Source organism: Equus asinus, chromosome 9, assembly GCF_041296235.1.
Source record: "Equus asinus isolate D_3611 breed Donkey chromosome 9, EquAss-T2T_v2, whole genome shotgun sequence".
NCBI classification, from domain to species: Eukaryota; Metazoa; Chordata; class Mammalia; order Perissodactyla; family Equidae; genus Equus; species Equus asinus.
Genome location: NC_091798.1, coordinates 59,941,304 through 59,960,784, shown reverse-complemented (window position 1 = coordinate 59,960,784; position 19,481 = coordinate 59,941,304). Strand labels below are relative to the sequence as shown.

The window sequence follows — 19,481 nt, the reverse complement described above, 5'->3', positions numbered from 1 at the left end:
AGGGTAGTGAGGCGGTAAGGAGTTGTCATTTTAGAGGGAGTTCAAGGGAACACTTCCTTGATGAAGTGATATTTGAGCAGGGACTGAAGGGTGTTAGTGAGGCATGTAGTTGTCTGGAGGGGGTTTCCAGGTGGAAGAAATAGTAATTACAAAAGCCCTGGAATGGGAGCAAGCTTTGTGTTTGATTAACAACACAGATGAATACGGATGTGGGTGGCAGGGTGTGTAAGTGGGGACTGCAGATCATACAGGCCCTGGTAGGACAATGGTTTTGTGGGGTTTTTTTTTGAAGAAGATGATTAGCCCTGAGCTAACTGCTGCCAATCCTCCTCTTTTTGCTGAGGAAGACTGGCCGTAAGCCAACATCTGTGTCCATCTTCCTCCACTTTATATGTGGGACGCCTACCACAGCATGGCGTGCCAAGCGGTGCCATGTCTGCACCCGGGATCCGGACTGATGAACCCCGGGCCTCCAAGAAACAGGTGTGCACTTAACCACTGCACCACCGGGCCGGGCCCTGTAGGACAATGTTAAAGTCTAGCTTTTACTCTGGTATGGGAAGCCGTTCAAGGATTTACCTCCTGGAGGACAGAGGAGATAAAGGGGAGCCAATCAGTTGGCTGTTACAACAATTTGAGTGAAAGATTAATGGTGGCTTTGGCCAGAGTGGGAGCAGAAGAGATGAGAAATGGTTAGATTCTGAACATATTCTGAAGGTAGAGCTGTCAGGATTTGCTGATAAATTGGAAGTGGGTCGTCAGAGAGGGATCAAGAATGAGTCTAAGCAACTGGAAGGAATGGATTTGCCATGACTAAGAGACGACTTGGGAAAACTGGGGTGGGAATGGGGGAAAAGATGTGCTTGGTAGATCTAGATACTAGAGCTGGGAACCAAGAACTGGAAGAGGCAGGGAGGAAGGTAGCAAGCAAGACAGTTCTGTAAGGAATAGAGCCATCACAAAATGACAGGGCTTTCTTTGTGGCCATCACTAGAAGTAATCAACATAAGCTTCCTGTCTATCTGCTATGAGGACACAGAAGGAACTACGGGAGTTGATTTATAAGGATTCTTCTTAGATTCTAATCGCACTCATACACATACACGTTTTATCTTTTATATAAGAAAACACAGGTAAATCTAGTATCAAATACATTTTTACCTTTCATTCTTTCTAAAAATTCAAGTATTTAAATTCATACCTGAAAATCTGCCTCCCAGTTAGACTGAAAGCACCATGGGAACAGGAACCTTATTCCAATGCTGAGAACACAGTAGGCGCTCAAGATGTGAATGAACAAATGGAAGTTTATATTCAGTTTCAAGGCTTTTGATAGATATTGCTCAACTGCCCCCTAAAAATGTAGTACCAATTCACATTCCATTTACCAAGAATATGACAGAGCTTCTCAACTTTGCCAATACTGGTAATTACATTGTTTTTAATTATTGCTTTTATAATACTGATAATCTGCATCTCATAGTTTGTCTTTTTTTTAAATAACTAATAGGGTTCAGCACTTTTCACACTTTATTGGACATTTTTATATTTTCTTCTGTGAATTGCTTTTTAACATTTTTTGCCCTTTTTTCACATGGTTTGTTTTTTCTTATTGACTGAACTGAGTTCTTCACCTTCTGGACATTAAAACCCTGTCATATGTTGCAAATATTTTCCTTTATCTTCTGCCATACAAAAATTTAAAACACGCAGATTTCCTTTATTGTTGCTTTTCTAAGTTAAATTATACTTTCCAAGCCACGCTTAATTTTATTCACTCAATATGTAATCAATTACTAATTATGTGTGTGTAAGGAAATGTACTATTATATGTGTGAGGTTACCAGATAAAAAACCAAAAAATCCTATTTTCAGGGCCATTACAATCATGAAAGGGTGTTGGACACATGCTTATAAGGTGGTATGCAGTAAGCACTGTAATAGTGGTAGTTTACTGTTAAGTGTTCTTATGAGGGAGAGAGTATGTCCTCCATGAGTGATTCAGACAAGCTTTAAGGAAAAGTTAAAATCTGAATTAAGCAGAGACGTAGGATTTGAAAGGGTAAAGGTATAAGGACACTTACAGAAGTGAATTGCATGAGCAGATGTAGGAAACAAAAAACACAAGGTAGGTTCAGGGAAACTGAATAATCCAGTGTGGGTTTCATAATCTTGTAGGGAAATAGTACTTGTAAGACTAAACCTGCTGAACTGTTTTCTGAATACTTTTCCTTCCATTATGTGGTCTGTTGCTGACTTCCCTAGTGCCAGAAGCTTACCAAGTATATTATAATCCTTGGAAAATGAAACAGAAACCGTATGAAAGGCGATCATCATACCCCTTGAACACTGCAGACTTTCCCACTTTGGGTTACACACAACTCAACTAGCTGACTAATGCTAAATAATCTAGGGCATAGTCTGCATGTCTCTTTGAGTTTTCTAATCTGACTAGAGTAGATGATATTTAAGGTCCCTTCAGGGTTAAAACTTCTGGAAAATCAAAGATTCCAGGAAGCATCCAATCTTATTTTCATTACAGATAAACATTCTTAGCTTACCTTATACCCTAATAAGGGGAACTCATTATGAAGTCCTTGACATAGGTACCTTCAAAGATGGAAACACAATATTCTAATATGATATACACTCTGTGTGCTGTGGGTCATCTTTGCATGGTAAGATAAAGCATGACATTACTGACATCCATTTTCTCATAAACATGGAAAACTTAAAATATAACCTGAGGGTCCAGTTGGCCCCAAGTTCAATTACAATTAAGACAGTATAAACATCTGTAAAAGTATTTGTGAATTGTGTTTTACGTTATAGTCATCCAGTAACTCATGGGATCGGGCTTACAAGTAAAAGTTGTAAAATTAGCATGGAGCAATTAATTCTTTGGGTAAGGGTTAAGAGATAATAATATAAATATGGCTTGAAAAAGTGTAAAGCCCTATATACTCTTCAAGGTTATTAGGGAAGAAAACAAGGTACATATATTTAGCTAACCTTAGACTTAAACTAGTAAGTTATTTAGATCAAAAGAGAACAATTAAATTGATGTCACAAATTCAAACTCAAGTAGTTTGGATTGAGGTAGTAAATATTTTATCATCTGAAATCTTAGTGGCAAACACAATATATAAATTAAACACATTTCTGCTATTTGTTAAATATATATGCATATATTCATATCCTTCAGTAAACTGTAAGTAGACAAAGCTAAAAAACAGATCTTTTCCAAATCCAACTTATTTGACTCAAAAATAATACTTTCCAGCTTTCAACATATATACTAATTTCTTACCTAGTCTTACAAGATAAATTTGACAATTCAACCTGTATTATTCCAGTGCTAACTACTAGCTGTATTAATTTAATAAACAGGGACATTGGTACAAGGGGACTTAAGAGTTCATTCTTGAGCAGAAAATGAGAACTGAACAGTGATTTCATCACTGTAAACCAAATTGTTCCTTAGCACCCCCTGAAGCTAATGTATGGCAGATCATTAACCATAAAGTACATTCTGGGGTTTAAGGGACATAAGTGTAGTTCAGAGTCCTTTGACAAAATCATACCATCTCACTACCTTTGAAGATAAACACTTAGAATTCTCATACACATCTCAGATCCTGTTTGGATATTCCATTCAATTTACTGGATTTTTTTTTGTTTAATGCTGCATTACAAATATAATATAGAATAAAGAAACAAAGTTAAATGTCACTTCAGGCAATTACCAGTCTAACAGTATTAGTAAAAATGGTACTTTTAGTGAAATACACACAAAATCTAAGGCTATTTTTCAATTATTCTTTTAGCATTTTCAAGTTGGAAAATGCATTATAAAAAACTCAAAGATGTTGCCAGGTTTACTCATCGAGTGCTTTTGACACTAAAAATAAGAGACAGAATAACACCATAGTTATAACCATTGGGGCTCAAGAATCATTATATGATAGGACTGCAAAGAGCTGTATGAATCACTTGTCTAGAATTTGTAAAATTCCTTGTTTCCCAATAAAATAACTAAACCATGCATTTTTCTCTAAAGCAGTCTTCCAGTGTGTCAACATGTGTGCTCTCTTGGCTAGACGTTTCCTAGAAATTAGCAGGAACAGCTTTTTTCCTCCATTATCATCTGGCAAAGATGTAAAACCAGACTGCCTCTTTCTGCCAGCTGCGCTGCCCTCTACTGGACTACGTAAGGTGTAAAGCCAGCAGGTCAATGCAGCTATGTTTCCCAAGGTAACACTGTAGATATAAATGCAAATGAGAAAAGGCATATCCCATACCTCAAACAAATTGAAGTTCCCTGGACAAACACAAAAAGAATCTTTTAGTAAACTGACTTTTACAGTAGGAAAAAATCAGCAGAGTGCTAACTCTATAAGTAAACAATTTCATTTTGAGAACTGATAATAAGGAAGCTTTATACAGTCTTATTCTCCTTTTCAATACCCTGGAGGCAGATCTGGAGCAACGGTTGTAGTAATGGGTATACTCTAATGTTGATCAGTTATGATGATTTGTATTAATACAAATCACATTTTTGTGAGTCCATCTACTCTATGAATTTTTTTATACATAAACATAGCTCATAGTAGATACATGCTGAGTTCATCAAATCCACAAGTCTCTTGCCACAAATATCAACACTTTCCAGAGCCAGACGATTCATTTTAAGTTAGCAGGATCTTTTTCTCTGTAGTTCATCCCCATGCCTGAGATTTGCAGTAATGCAGGACCAGTTTACCATCACTGCCAAAACACTACAAATAGAAAAAAAGCAAGAAATTAAACTCAATTTTTGTTATTCTTAGATGGAACTAAGAAAAAAAAGTGTATCATAAATAACCCATACATGTAAGGTATCTATTGAAAGAAATAGCTTTATAGATAAAAGTTGCTATCAGACACTTACCAGTAATCATAAATTTTTAATAAAAACCTGTCCTTTCAGCATCTTAAGCATGGACACGTTTACATATTTTAATCTTCTCCATTCTCTACATCTCTGACTATAATGTACACATTATTTTCTACTGGTGCTAGTGTGTATACTCTAATGATTACTGCCATGAAGATATAAAGATATCGAATAAAGTCATTCTTTGCAGTCTCCTTTTCAATTTCTTGGAGGCAGATCTAGATTACTGATTATATAAACAATGTAGATGAAACTAGATGTAGGTAAAAAAGGATACCTTACTTTCTGGGCATACTTCAAAGTCAGCTTCTGTTTGTACTACTCATTTCTTAATTCTTCAATCACTGTACAGTTTTTTGAGACCCAACTATGTTCAAGGCATTACAGATATAACAGAGAATAAGAAAGTAATTTCTTCTTTGCTGACAGACAATTAAGAATGGTATATCACTTCATAAAATGATGATGTGAATTAATGATCATACTATACACAGAAGTGCACATTTCATTAAGAAAACAAAGCAGCAATATTTTACCTCATAGAGGGTTCCAACTTCCTGGTCTGGGGAGGGGGCAAAGGACTGATTCACATAAATAAACTGCAAGAAAAAAAAATTATCACAACTCACTTTTAATGGTATTTTGATTAATCTGCATTTTTCTGTGTTCCCATCCACGAGCTATTTCAAATTGTTTGTCTTCAGAACTGAATAAAGCTTTCCTAAACTTCTAATTTTCATAAATTAGTCAACTAATGAGATCTTTACGAAGACCATGTCTTTCCTCTAGAGAACAAAAATAACAGAATTTTTGTTCCTAGAACAGTGGTTTCCAACTTTTTATAACTAAAAAACCTTTAAATATTATGTTTACAAATAGCTTTTGAAGGTTTATTCAAGAAATTACATTAAAACTAACAATTTTCCTATTTACTCATAATTAGAGACAGAATTTCTCTTAAAATTTCACACACACAGCCAAAAATCAAGAAGTCTAACATTTGGGATAGTCCATGCATTTTTCTTGGGTAAATGACATATATGGTTGAATTTTTTTTCACCTTTACCACCTTTGAAAACTCTCAAAAGTACTGAACTTCAGGCTGGGTACCACTACTGTAAATTTACCTGCAGCCAAATGAGGTAGGAAAAATGTAACATAAATGAAACCTAATGTCCTTATAACCTTGTTCTTTAAAGAATTCATCGTTCAATGTTTCCATTTAGTCTCTTTTTACTAAAACATTTCTAGTATTTAAAAAATTCCTACAGATACTGTAACAAAAGGTCACAGTATCAAAGTGACTTTTGATAATTTTCTTTTTAGAAAACAAAACATAGTATTTACAGGTAATATACCCAACTGTCCTTTGTCTGTAATCAAATTCTAGGAGTAAAATTTCCTGGGCTTAACATAATTAAAAAAAAAAAAATATATATATATATATATATATCAGAATAGTTGGTTGATGGAAACTATTTGGGCCACCAACTATAACAAGAATAAATATTGCTTACATTTCTCCCTTGGGCAATACAATGTGGTAATTAAAAGTAGAGGCTCCATTGAGACAGATCTAGGTTTGAATCTTGGCTCTAAATTCAAATAACTTTTCTTAGCCTGTTTCCTTATTTGTAAATACGGAAACTAATAGTATCTTTACTTCTTGGGGCTCCTGGGAAAGATAAAATGAGATAGTATGCATCACATATTGATGGCTGGTATATGTACTCAATAGACATTAATTATTAAATTATTTAAAAATAGTTCAATAGACATTAATTATTAAATTATTTAAAAATAGTTCATGCAGAAATATCAATTCATGGTTTAGGCTGAGTAAGGTTCTAAAATAATTTCAGAAACTTACCAGAAATCAGTGTGCATTTTAATGTGAATTTCCTGTAATACAGATATAATAATTTGTGTTGAGCTCCTAGCAGTTTAACTATGAGTGAACATAGATTTTACTCATTGGTACATTTTAAATTAGGATAAGGGCTCTTGGTGACAATTTGGTTTATTTCAGCAAACATTCTGTCTATTTGCTAGGAACTGTACAAGGTATGGAACTATGAAGAATATGATCTCTCCTCTCATTGAGTTTTTGATCTATTGGAGAGCCAGTCACACATGAAGAAATGAGAACATGTATGGGAAAAGAGCATCTGATGAAGTGTGTAGTACACAGAGATGTGGCATTAGTCTAGCCAAGCAAAAAGGTCAGGGAAGGCTTCCTGGAAGAGATACGAGGAATAAATAGGATTTAACTAGGTGAAGAGAATAGTGATTAGGATTTTGTAGGCAAAAGGGACAAAACTAAGATGGTGTGAGTGTTGAGGGGACAGTAGAGTAGACGTGGTAGAGAACGACAGGAACTCAATGTGATTTTGTAACAGGAATTAGCAACTGAAAGTGACTTTAATAAAAAAGAGCATTTCAGCTAGTTTAAACGGAAGTTCCATGGAAGTAAAATTTTCAAAATGCAATCTTTTGCCAAATGCTAGAACTTGGGAAGATAAAATTATTTTAGTTTTAAAGAATAATGATTTTGTTTTTAAATCACCAGTCTTTATGTTGATATCTCTTTAGTTATTCTGGTTGTTACAGGGTTTCTTTAGAAGACTCCCCGGGAAGGGTTCACGGGAACAGTTTTCCCTGAGTCATTACACATTGCTAATAGTTCGTGCCCTGATTAAAAGTCAGTTTTGTTGTATATAAAATCCTTATCTCATTGGATTGGTGGTTACCAGAGGGGAAAGGGGGAGGAAGGAGGGCAAAAGGGGTGATTAGACACAAATGTGTGGTGATGGATTATAACTAGTCTATGGGTGGTGAACGTGATGTAATCTACACAGAATTCGAAATCTATTACAATTTACATTTGAAAGTTATATAATGTTATAATCCAATGTTACTGCAATTAAAAAAAAATCCTTATCTTACACTTTCCTTCTATCTTTGCTGTCAAAGTGATGATAACCTAATTTTCTTTCTGAGGCAGGTCCTCTTTATTTCCCTAGATGTCCAAAGGATTTTTTTCCTTTTTGGTGAGGAAGTTGCCAGTCTTCCTCTTTTTGCTTGAGGAAGATTGTCCCTTAGCTAATATCTGTGCCAATCTTCCTCTATTTTGTATGTGGGACTCTGCCACAGCATGGCTTGATGAGCAGTGTAGGTCTGTGCCAGGGATTCAAATCTGCGGTCCACTGAAGCGCAGCATGCAAACTTACCCACTACACCACCTGGTCGGCCCTGAAAGGATTTTTTAATGTGCCGTGGTGCTCATTATTCTGGGTTGGTATTTGCAGGTACTTCGTATATTTTTTTAATATGTAGTTTCAAATCTTTTTTTAAGAAATTTCCCTTGAATTATAGTTTTAAGTATTTGTTTTGTTCCTTTGCTTTGGTTTTCTTCTTCAGGGACTCCTGTTATCTCTATGTTCACTGTCCTTTGTTCATACTCTGTCACTTTCTCCCAAATCTTTTTTACTGTTCATTTTTGATTAAAAAAGAATTTTTCTTTTTGCCTTTTTTTTTTTTAAAGATTGGCACCTGAGCTAATATCTGTTCCCAATCTTTTTTTTTTCCCTCCCCTTCTTCTTCTCCCCAAAGCACCCCAGTATAGAGTTGTATATCCTAGTTGTGAGTGCCTCTGGTTGTGCTATGTGGGACATCACCTCAGCATGGCCTGACGAGCGGTGCCATGTCCATGCCCGGGATCTGAACTGGTGAAACCCCAGGACGCCAAAGTGGAGCATGCAAACTTAACCACTCGGCCACCAGGCCGGCTCCTGCCTTCTATTTTTCTTAAGGCATTATCTGTTATTTATTTGCTCTTACATTCCTTCCAGTTAAGTCTCCATTTCTGAAATAACTTTTTGTTTTTTTTTTAAAGATTTTATGTTTCCTTTTTCTCCCCAAAGCCCCCCAGTACACAGTTACATATTTTTTTAGTTGTGGGTCCTTCTAGTTGTGGCATGTGGGATGCCACCTCAGCATGGCCTGATGAGTGGTGCCATGTCTGCACCCAGGATCTGAACCGCTGAAACTCTGGGCCGCTGAAGCGGAGTGTGTGAACTTAACCACTTGGCCACGGGGCTGGCCCGTGAAATAACTTATTTCTAATTCTTTTCCTGAGCTCTGTTACTTCATTTGAGTTTTATACTAATGTTGATATGTTGTTCTTACATTTCTTGTATCATTTTCTTATTATTTCAAAACAAGCTGAAAGACACTAAGTTACAGTTATTGACCTATCTTGTAGGTACATTTTTCTGACATATTTTCATTGTCTTTAGGGATGTTATTTTGTCCTTTTCTTTTTTTCTTATATCACTGTATGGGATTAGACCTTGATACTTCTCTGTTGCTTGTTTTTATATGAAATTTTTTTCTTCAGCTTTTAGAATGAGATGGGTTAGTGTAGTTTTTCTAACTCTGCAGAGCTCCATCTTGTTTTTGCTTTTTTTTTTTGAGGAAGATTAGCTCTGAGCTAACATCTGCCACCAACCCTCCTCTTTTTTTGCTGAAGAAGACTGGCTCTGAGCTAACATCCGTGCCTATCTTCCTCTACTTTATATGTGGGATGCCTGCCACAGCATGGCTTGACAAGCAGTGCCATGTCCGCACCTGGGATCCAAACTGGTGAACGCTGGGCCACCGAAGTGGAACGTGTGCACTTAACCACTGCGCCACCAGGCTGGCCCCTCTTCTGTTGTTTTTTTTTGTATAGCGTTCAACGGTATGCAGGCCTGCTTTCTAAACTTTCCAGGTTCTGTTCCCTCGACTTTGACCTGGTCCTTCTCCTTCCTTCCTCTCATATTCCTACCCTGATCAATTCTGTTTCACTTCCAGAAGTTCCTCCTCAGTGTGGGGTCTTGTCCTGGAAGGGAGCCTTACTGAGTCTGTTTTGAGAGCTTTCAGCAGCTAGACTGCTCTAGTCCCTCCAGTCCTCCTTAGTGCAGATATACTGTAATCACCTGCTACTGGAGAAATAAAACCTCTCAATTTCAGCTACATTCTTAAATGGGCCCACTGTGCTTTCCAGTGAATACCTGTTAGCTGTTTTCAGGTTCTCCTTTTCTCAGAGTTGTCAGATGCCAATCTTGCTGCTTGCTTCTTTCAGCACATTTGCTGATACCATGCAGATCCTGTGGTTGGTGATGGTCTGTCCCCAACAACTTGCATTTTAGGGTTCATGAGGATCCTTTATCATCTAGTTTTATTATAAATACTAATCATGGGTTTCTGGTTTTGCTATCTAGTTGGTTATGTTTTTGTGGGAATTTGGAGATTTGACTATGCCTTATATCACTGCTATCTTCCCACAATCCTCAACATTTTTTCTTTAACATCCGTTTTGCTAAAATAATGTGGGTACAGCTAGATAAAAGCCAGATGTGAGTTTTAATTTAATCTAGGAAAGTGACAAAAATGATTCTACTTGTTTATGTTTCCTATTGCTTAAATGGGAAAGCATCACCAGATTCACTACAAAGGGTTAAGATCGAACCATATAAAATTTTTAATTTAAAATGGTTGATTGATGGCTATTTTACATGGTACAACCTAATATATATTGATATCAATCAAATCCTTTCAGATTGCTGGATATAGGCAATACAAAATGTCAAGACTCTAACACTAACACAGAACATAGCATCATTTTGTCTTTTCCTCTATCTATAAATTTCTAAAAGTGATGCTTGAATTATTTGGTAGTCTTCTGGTTTCCCACCTCTTCAACTCTTCATGCTGCACCCTTAGTAGAGACATAGCGTCTACTCATTTCTCTAAAGTGTATGTCCTCATTCCCCTAACTTTTCTATTTAGACTCGGACTCTAGGCAAGGTCCTCTGCTCCTGAGGTTTTAGCTACCACATGCATGTGGATGACACTATAATCTTGCCCATCTCTGACAGTGAATTAAGTTCTATATGGCACTCATAAAACAGATGATTTTTTTTCACTCTGATCACAAAGAGAGATGTTCACCTGTGAAACTCAAATATTCCCAATGCTTTCCCCACAACTTCCTTTGGAGGAATCCCTGGCTTTATGCTATTCTTGCCTCAAATAACTTCTAGTGATTAATCTATCTTGCCCTTACTTTTGTGCCTATGTCCCTTTTGTGAGAACCACTTGTAGCTAAACTCTTAGAGCAGAGTAGTTTCTTTCTCCTCATTGACAAAGAGAAATAAACTCCAAAACATCCCACTTTTATAAATAATCAGTTCGTTCATCTTACCTGTTCTCACTCCTGTGTTTACAAGCAACTATATCCCTCCCCAACGCTTATACAAATTCTCAACTTGTATTTAAAAAACACTTAGCAATTTCTCAACCACATATCCACTCATAGGCTATCTGTGTTAGTACTGACCAAGACTGTGATCTGCAGATAATGGTGTCTAGCACATTAATATAACATGACAAAATGCCAAACACATGTAGACACTCAAATTTCTGTAGTCAAATATCAAGTTAAAAACCAGTGGCATTTAAAATATTAATCCTTACAACTGCCACCAAGAAGTACTTAACATGTAGTATAATATGAAACAAGTATATCCCTTAGTTCTTCCACAACCTATGGCAAAGATACATTGCTTACCTCAAGAGGAACAGGAAGGAAGCAACACTGACATCAAAACAAGTTTAAAAACTCCAAAACTTTCATACTAATGTGCTATGATAGATCCTTCTGCATGGGCATTCAGTGACTTTTTGAGGAAAACAACTAATACAGTAAGTAAAAAAAAAATTCAGTTCACATTGTAAAAGAAAATCTAAAATTCATTTCATTTCAGGGTTCCCCAGAGAATCCTTCAATAAAGTACACAAATTCCACTAATATATAAAATACAAGCATATCACTAAAGTAGCATATGTGGCTCTATATGCATTTCTATATACAACAGTTATTCACTGTTGCCTAGGAACTATTATGAATTCCTGTCGGGAAATGATCACCATTGGTTTCATACCAACTGTTCTGAGGCCACAAGTTTTAGGAACTTTTTGATGAAGTCAATGAGTCCTTGGATGGTTCGGGTTCGCTCTACAGCCCACTTCTTTGTTTTCATTATAGGGGTGTCTCCCACAGCCTTTAGCAGGATGTCAACTGTAAAAGAAAAAAATATTGACCATTACACTAAAACATCTAAAGAGAATGTTGTAGAAGAAGACTTTAGAAAACTTAAACCTTTAATCTACATACAGTTTATGTATTTAAGATGCTGGAGGTATACCCAAGATGTAAAAATGTTAGGTAAGATTCTTTTTCATCACGTTTTTGTAGGCTTTTTTCCTTGATCCTACAGTCCCACAAAGTCTCCCCATGAAATGAATCTTTAAAATGCATTTTAACATAACAGCAAATTCCAAAGAGAAGAAATATAAATGGTCTATTAAGATATGAAAAAACATATAACAATGTCATGACCTTTTTCATCTACAAAACTAGTAAATATTAGAATAATAGTGTAGATGATACTACTATGGGGAATACAAAATGGTGTACCCTTTCTGGAGAGCAATACAGTAATACATTACCAAATACTTAAAGATATATTTGACTCAACAATACTTCCAGGAATCCAGTCTAAGAAAATATGAGATGTGATAAGATTCACTTACAAGGATTTCACCTTCGTTGAAACATTTATAGAAAAAAAATGGTAAACCTAAATATCCAACAAAGATATTTAGAGGAGACTGGCTAAATAAAGGATATTATACTCTATGATAGAATTTATATAGTGTAGTCTTTAAAGAGCACACCCTCTAAACTCCCTGGGTTCAAAATCCTTTTTGCCACTTGTTAGGTATATATATCTGAATAAACTCTTTAAACTCTCTACCACAGTTTCTCCATTTGTAAAAGGAAGATAATAGCGCATATCTCCTAGAGTTGTTATGAAGATTAAATGAGTTAGTACACGTAAAGCATTTAGAAGAGTATCAGCTCATAACTCATACTCATTGAATCTTAAGATTAAGCTGCCATTAAAGAAACACATAAAAGCATATTTACAGTATGAAAAAGTTATCAAAATGTACTAAATATAAAACAGCATGTATAATATGATCTCAATTTCATTAAAACCATCACAAGCACATAGTCACATAAACATGGCCTATGCACCCAAATGCTACTTCTCAGTAGTGACATTATAGGCTATTATTATTTAGTTTTACTTGTGTTTTTTGTGACCACCAAGTTTTCTACAATAAACTTTTCAATAAAAGAAGACAATAAAAATTATTAAAAAGAAAATACATAACTAGGGGCCAAAAAGGTTTGGAGAAATCAAAGGTTTCGATAATCCAACATACAAAGATGCAAACGTAATGACTGTGAATCTGTCTCCTGAAGTTACTTTGCTTAAAAAAAAAAAGACATCTACCATCAAAAGCAACACTGAAAGCAAAATGGTGTTCTGCTGCCCTCTAAAGTTAACTCTATTCTATTACATCCTTCTTGTCCCATTCTTTGGTATTAAAAATTGGGTCCCAATCAATGTATTCAAGTTTACCCCTGGAATGAAGGCACCTAGAACAGATGATGCACACAGGTTATCTTGCTGCTAAAGTCTATTTTCCTTCCTCCTCTTAATAATTCTAGCTTCATTCATGTAGGGAATAGAGATGAACTGGGAGACAACTGAGGGGATTTTGGTTAATTCACCTTCTATACCTCCCCTTCCCTGCTCCTTCAATCCTCTGGGGCTAGCAATAAGTCAACTGCAATTGGGCATTTCAAGAAAGTGAAGCAGAAAATATTGAGTTGTACTATTGAAGAAGAGCAGGAGGACAAGAAGCTAGAGAAGGAAAAGCATTTATTGTAATTATAACTGTATTTGTTTTTTTTTCTTTAATTCTAAAGGTGATGTGCTTGTAGTTCTCAACCCTAGCTACACTTTAGACTCAACTCGGCGAACATTTACAGGTGTCCGCATCAATTAAATCAGAATCTTCTGGAAGTAGGGCCTTGGCATGGATATGTTCAAAAGCTCTCCCAGGTGATCCTAATGTGCTGTCAGGACCAACAACCTCAGTCTGCTTCAATGATCTTTCTTCTTCTGTATTAAATGAAAGATGGAGCATATGAAATATTTAAGCTTCTTTCTTCAGAAGAGGTCCTCAAAAAAGAACAATGTCAAAGTAGAAATTCAATAGCTGGAAACTAAGTTTTAAATCAGAGGCAAACTCAAATACTCACAGGAGCCAGAAAATGAAAATCTGATTTTAAATGATGATTTAAAGATATATACTGTGCAGACCAAAGAAAACACACCGCATAACCTCAGACCCTATCTGGGCTCTGGGCCCTTGTTTTTTAGCCTCTGTTTTACACAGGTGTCTTTAGGTCAAGTAGTCAGCTTTTTCCTAAGACTATTAGAGCTTAAAACAAACCTGAAACAAACCCTGTTCCTACTTATAGTAAATTGGAAGAAAAAAGGGAACAAGAATCTGTAAAACTCATGGGATTCTTTTGAAGAAAGATTCTAACGGTTATCTACAGAAATAATCATAGGTTTCTGTTCCTCTACTAGTGCGCCATGTGGAAACGACAACACAGATTTCCCCCAAATGTAGAGGCAGTCTGCTTAAAGCGGGACAGCGCTAGGAGAGACAATTATCCTCCACAGCAGCAGAAACTGATGTTGGATGACAGGCCGTGAGATCACTGACTGGGAAACACGCCGTCCCTACGCTTTAAGACTCTGGATTGAGAAAACCTGAGGTCAAGGGTCAACCTCTTCGAATCGTAGATGCTGATTTGCTGCTCTTCGCAGGCAACCCTACATAGAGTGCCCCACTTAGGAATTTCTGTATTTTACAATGGCGAACTAATTCTCAATAAAGAGCGTGGGGACAGCTGGTTCACGCAAGGAAATGATTCACTTACAAAGGTTCCAAAATGGTGTTTAAAAAAAAAAAAGGCAGCGAAGGGGGCCAGTCCGGTCGTGTAATGGTTACATTCGCAGGGTCGGCTGCGCAGGCCGGGGTTCCAGTTCCGATCCCAGCGGGGCCCTACACACCGCTCATCAAGCCACGCTGTGACAGTGTCCCATATACAAAATAGAGGAAGACTGGCACCGTTGTTAGCTCAGGGCCAATCTTCCTCACCAAAACAAAGAAACAAAAAGGATGACGCCTATGCCTTTAGTTTTCCCTTAGCGTTCTTCGTACTGGGTAAAACTCCAGTTTTTTGGTTCAAGGAGTGAATTCACATGCAATTAGCATAAAAAACAGCGAAAAGGTGAGAAGGGGTGGATTCTAATTTAGACTTGCCACCGACATCTCTATCACCTTAAATCATTCAAATAATTAGGTCCCGCATTAAGTACCTGGAGCCACCGAGATCCCACTCAGCTCCCACCTTCAAACAGCTCGCAGTCTGGCCAACCCAAAGGAAGATCAGAGTACAGGGTGTTAACTGCGGTGACAGTCAAGTACCAGGCACGACACCGCGCAGGTGCGTCCAGAGATGGCCTTCTGGAGAGGCACTCAAGTCAAAGGTGGAAAAGTACACTTCCTCTCTCCTTACTGCTCAGAAACCACGTCTGGGACCGGCCCTGCTCTAAACTTTGCTTCTTTATTGCCCTCTATGCCTGGTCGGACGCAATCTAAACCTCCCGCCTCTGCCCAGAACGAAACTGCTCTCAAAATTACTTTTTTTTTTGGTGTCGCCGGCAGGCTCCTCTGTTCCCGGCGAGACTGCAGCGGAAGAGGGGGGCTCCGGAGTGGCCGTTTCTGGGGAAACCTCCGTAGGTCCTTCGCCATCAGCCGCAGTCGAGGGAGAAAGCTGCAGCGCTGACTCCGGCTCCTCAGCCATCTTGCTCGGTGGAAAACGAGGGCGGAGGTGGTGGGCGGTGCACAAGCGTGCAGTGGGCGGGCCTTGCGTCAGGGAGCGTCGCTAAGGAAGCGCCGGAGTAGGGAGACTCACCCCAACCGTGAAAGTCGGGCTTGCAGGCTGGTCCTCTTTTGTCGAACCTGTTGCAGACCCCTGACGGTTAATGCCGCAACTACCGTTTTCCCCCAGCAACAAGCCTCCGCAAGGCGTCCGTGGGCATCGCTGCTGCACGCCGCCGAGTGCGCAGGCGCCCCTCAGGCAAACCAAGATGTTTCCGCTTCCCTCCGCGTCGGCCCCGTCCGGGCCCCGCCCCTCCCAGGCCCCGCCCCGCAACTCGGGGGCGCGCGCGCGCGTGCGAGAGGGGGCGGGTGGGGAAGGATCGCCGGCGAGATCCCGAGGCGAGGCTCGAGCGCCTGCCCCCGCCCTGGCCGCCAGCGCCCACCCGGTCGGCCCGGCTCAGCCATGATCAAGGCCATCCTCATCTTCAACAACCACGGGAAGCCGCGGCTCTCCAAGTTCTACCAGCCCTACGTGAGTATCCCGCCGCCGCCGATCCGGGCGAGGGGAATCGTTGGCGGCAGGCAGCGCCCTCAAGGCGGACCCCTCGGGCGCGCCGCGGCCCTTCCCGCGCCCCGGCCGCCTCGCGCCCCGGGGCTGTCAGCCTCTGGGTGGGTGTGAGCAAGGTGCCCACCTTTCGCAGCGCTCCCATCCTCCGACGTGGCTCTGCCTGGGCGCCTCCTCCGCCCGTCTGTGGGCTGGGTGGTTTCCCGGCTGCGCGGGCGAGGCCCTGGAGACTTCGCCGTGGGGGCCCCTGCCGGTCGGGCAGCCGCAGCCCACCTGCGCCCGCGAGCCCCCGGCGCCCTGGCTTTCCTGCCGCTCGCGGCTTCTGGCGGCCGCGGAGGACTGCGCGCCGCTCGCGGGGGCGCAGCCCCACCGCCCGGACTCCCAGCCTCTCCTGGTGGACTTGGGTCTCTCCTCCGGGGACCGATGGGCTACTGTTTTCACTGTAATCCTCTCATCGCGCAGGAACTTCGGCTCCCTGCGTCTTGATGACGGCACGCTCTGTAGTGTCTGTGTTGCGATACGTGGTCGACTGTCCAGTGTGACTTTCAGGTGTTTCCTTATTTAAGAAAAAGATAAGTGAAGACCTGACGTTTTCCTCGGGCTTTTCCCCTAGTGGCTGTAAATAATTTACAACTGCCATAACCGGCGACGTTTGTAGTTGACCAATTAGAACTGTGATTCTATACCTGGAAGTTACCGTTTCACCTGCTGGTTTGGCATTTTTCTACGTCAGGGGATTTGCCCAAATTTTTACTTTTCTTCTACTTATGAGGAATAGTGATATTTGTAAAACCCTTTTAGAAGCGTAAATATTGAGGAAAAGGCAGGAGGTTTTAAGGTAGTAAAGATAATTTATTAATGATTGAAAGAGGGTTATAGACATATGTGCTTATCTGAGGGCAAAATTCACCTCTGGGTAAAACACATAAAATTGTACTCTCAATGGTAGGATTAAGGTAGAGATGAACCTTTTGCATAGTTTGGGGCATTTTGCTTAGAACCAGAAATGACCTTTCAATGAAATGTTGAAATTGTGCCAAGGCTAACACTTTTATGCAGATAATTCCCAGATGGAAATCACTCCTGCCATTTAAAATTATATGTGAAAATGTTCCTTTGGCTAAAATGATAATGCAGTCAGAGGTGTTAGTTGAAGTGAGAAATCTTGAGCTTATTCCTCATTTCCTTTTCAAAAAAGTAGTTTTGCTTTTGCTGGCGATAAAGAGTATTTTCTACTATTCTTGTTTGGTTTTAGTATAGTATAATTTAAATACAAATGCTCTGTTTATGAATTTTATATCTTTTTTAATCGAAGATAAAATTCTAGTTGATCCTTCTGAGTGAAAAAAATGCCTTTAACTTTACATTGTTACCCGTTTGCCTAAAATACAGAACTAGCCTATATTGAAGGATCTTTCTCTCAACGATTTTGCCTCTGCCATTCATTTGCAGTGTAGAAATGGTATGCTCCAATAGTGAAACAATTGAAAAATGTGTTTTTCCATATCTACACTTAATAATTAAGCAGTATTAAAAATAATAGGTTTCTTGGCTAATCCGTAATATCAGTGTAATCAGTCCTGTAGTGTGGAATTTAACTATCTACAGAAAAATGTATTTAATTTGGAGATCCAGGAATACATCTTTCTCCTGTCCAACAATGGGAACAAAAATATATTTTACTTTTACTCAGTAGGTAGTGCTGAAGGTTAATGTGGGAAGAGGCAGTTTTGGAAGCAGTGGCATTTCTGGTGTCATTTTTGGCCATTGCAGAAGTAACAAGTGTTACTGGGTGCCGGAAGCTAGGAGGTGTAAAATGAAGAATCTTGTGGTCACTGGACATGTAGAAGTGGGGATGCCAGGAGCTATTTCTGTGTGTTAGTCTTTCATAAATTTGGTTTTGCTCACTGTGTATTTTCTCATTCAGGAATAATTTAGGATTATTTATTTATTTATGTGTTGCTTCCTCCGCTAGATCATAATCTGTTTGAGGGCAGAAATCTTTTTCATTCATTTATTCTATGAGTCAGTTTGTCAACAAATATTGATTTCATGGCTACCACATACAGACAGTGCTTTAAATCCAGAGGTGAACAAACAGGTAACCTCTCTTCTTTTGGCAGGGGGATAGACAAAGCTAATAAGTAGAATATACCATGCCCGACAGTAACAAGTGCTGTGGAGAAAATAAAAAGGGAAGGATGATGGAGAGTGTGAGGGTGACAATTTAAAATAGGATTGCCAGGTAAGTTCTCACTGTGAAGGTGACATTTGAGCAAGGACTTGAAGGAATTAAGAAAGCCAGCCTTGCAAATATCTGGGGAAAGATCATTCCAGGCTGAGGGAGCAGCATATGCAAAGGCCCTGAGGAGGCAATGCCTGTTTGAAGAACCTGCCCTGTTTGAAGGACACCAAGAAGACTTGCATGGCAAGAGCAGACTGTGTAAGGGAGAGTAGTTGGAAATGAGGTCTGTTTGTATAGGGTATCAGAGCTTATACTATTCTCACTGCCTGGAATGTCCTTCCCTTCCTTTGCCAAGTGTCCAGATTCAACCCCCTGTTCCAGGCTTGACTCAAACATCGCTTAAGCATTCTCTAAGACCTTTTATCTTGCTGAAAAACTCCTCTTGGTTCTTAGGATTTTATTTTTATCTTTATTATGATACAGTATTCTTTTCACTGCCTGTAATTCCTTGGGGTGTCCTATAGATCCCTTGAGGGAAGATATTGGGTTTTAGATATATTTGTGTCACCCCCAGCAATCGACATTGGATCTTGAATATAGAAAGCTCTCAATAAATCTTTGCTAAATGCACTCATTAGAGTCTCCTAGCTTGAGATGAAGTTTGGATTAGAAGTGACTTCCTAATATACCTTCCAGTTCTTAAAATTTAGTCTTTCATTAACTAGAGGTTTTAAGAATCCATGCCTTTAGGACAAAAGTAATGGTGGCATAGCTGGGACTTCAACTGTTTCTGTTTTAAGTTAAAAGAAGTATATATCTGATAAGATTGACAGCTTTGAAATTAACTTATTAAGCAATATCTACGAGTGTGGCCGGGTTAACAGTTGGTGCCTTGACAGGATGCTGAGGTTTGAGTCTAACAGTAATGGTTTAAA

The 19,481-nt window shown here is 39.1% G+C and overlaps 2 protein-coding genes across 10 annotated transcripts in view; one reads left to right on the top strand and one right to left on the bottom strand.

Annotated features, from left to right (window-relative positions):
• Positions 1–3,094: 3,094 nt before the first annotated feature.
• ATG12 (autophagy related 12) lies at positions 3,095–16,934 on the bottom strand. 4 transcript variants are annotated; one of them, XR_006534094.2, is made up of 5 exons: positions 15,617–16,105; positions 11,923–12,059; positions 6,807–6,838; positions 5,473–5,535; positions 3,095–4,778 (listed from the first exon to the last, which is right to left on the bottom strand). XR_006534094.2 is itself a non-coding variant. In XM_014841710.3 (5 exons), exons 2-5 carry the CDS (start codon positions 15,777–15,779, stop codon positions 4,719–4,721), a joined length of 423 nt encoding a protein of 140 aa, XP_014697196.1. In that variant the 5' UTR covers positions 15,780–15,937; positions 16,489–16,934; the 3' UTR covers positions 3,095–4,718. The 4 variants fall into 4 exon arrangements, 2 of the variants coding, with proteins under 2 accessions (XP_014697196.1, XP_070373664.1); XM_014841710.3 differs by lacking the exon at positions 6,807–6,838 and adding an exon at positions 16,489–16,934 and having other exon boundaries at positions 15,617–15,937; XM_070517563.1 differs by lacking the exon at positions 6,807–6,838 and having other exon boundaries at positions 15,617–16,116.
• Positions 16,117–19,481, top strand: part of AP3S1 (adaptor related protein complex 3 subunit sigma 1) — an 81,705-nt gene continuing 78,340 nt past the window's right edge. For 3 of the 6 annotated variants that reach the window (XR_011505897.1, XM_070517559.1, XM_070517560.1), the window contains exon 1: positions 16,118–16,328. Coding sequence is in view for 5 of the 6 variants with exons in the window: in XM_070517559.1 (XP_070373660.1) it covers positions 16,260–16,328 (69 nt within the window). In the remaining variant the exon portion in view is untranslated. Of the gene's footprint in view, positions 16,329–19,481 lie in introns of all 6 variants that reach the window. The other 3 variants (XM_070517561.1, XM_070517562.1, XM_014841708.3) reach the window with 2 other exon arrangements.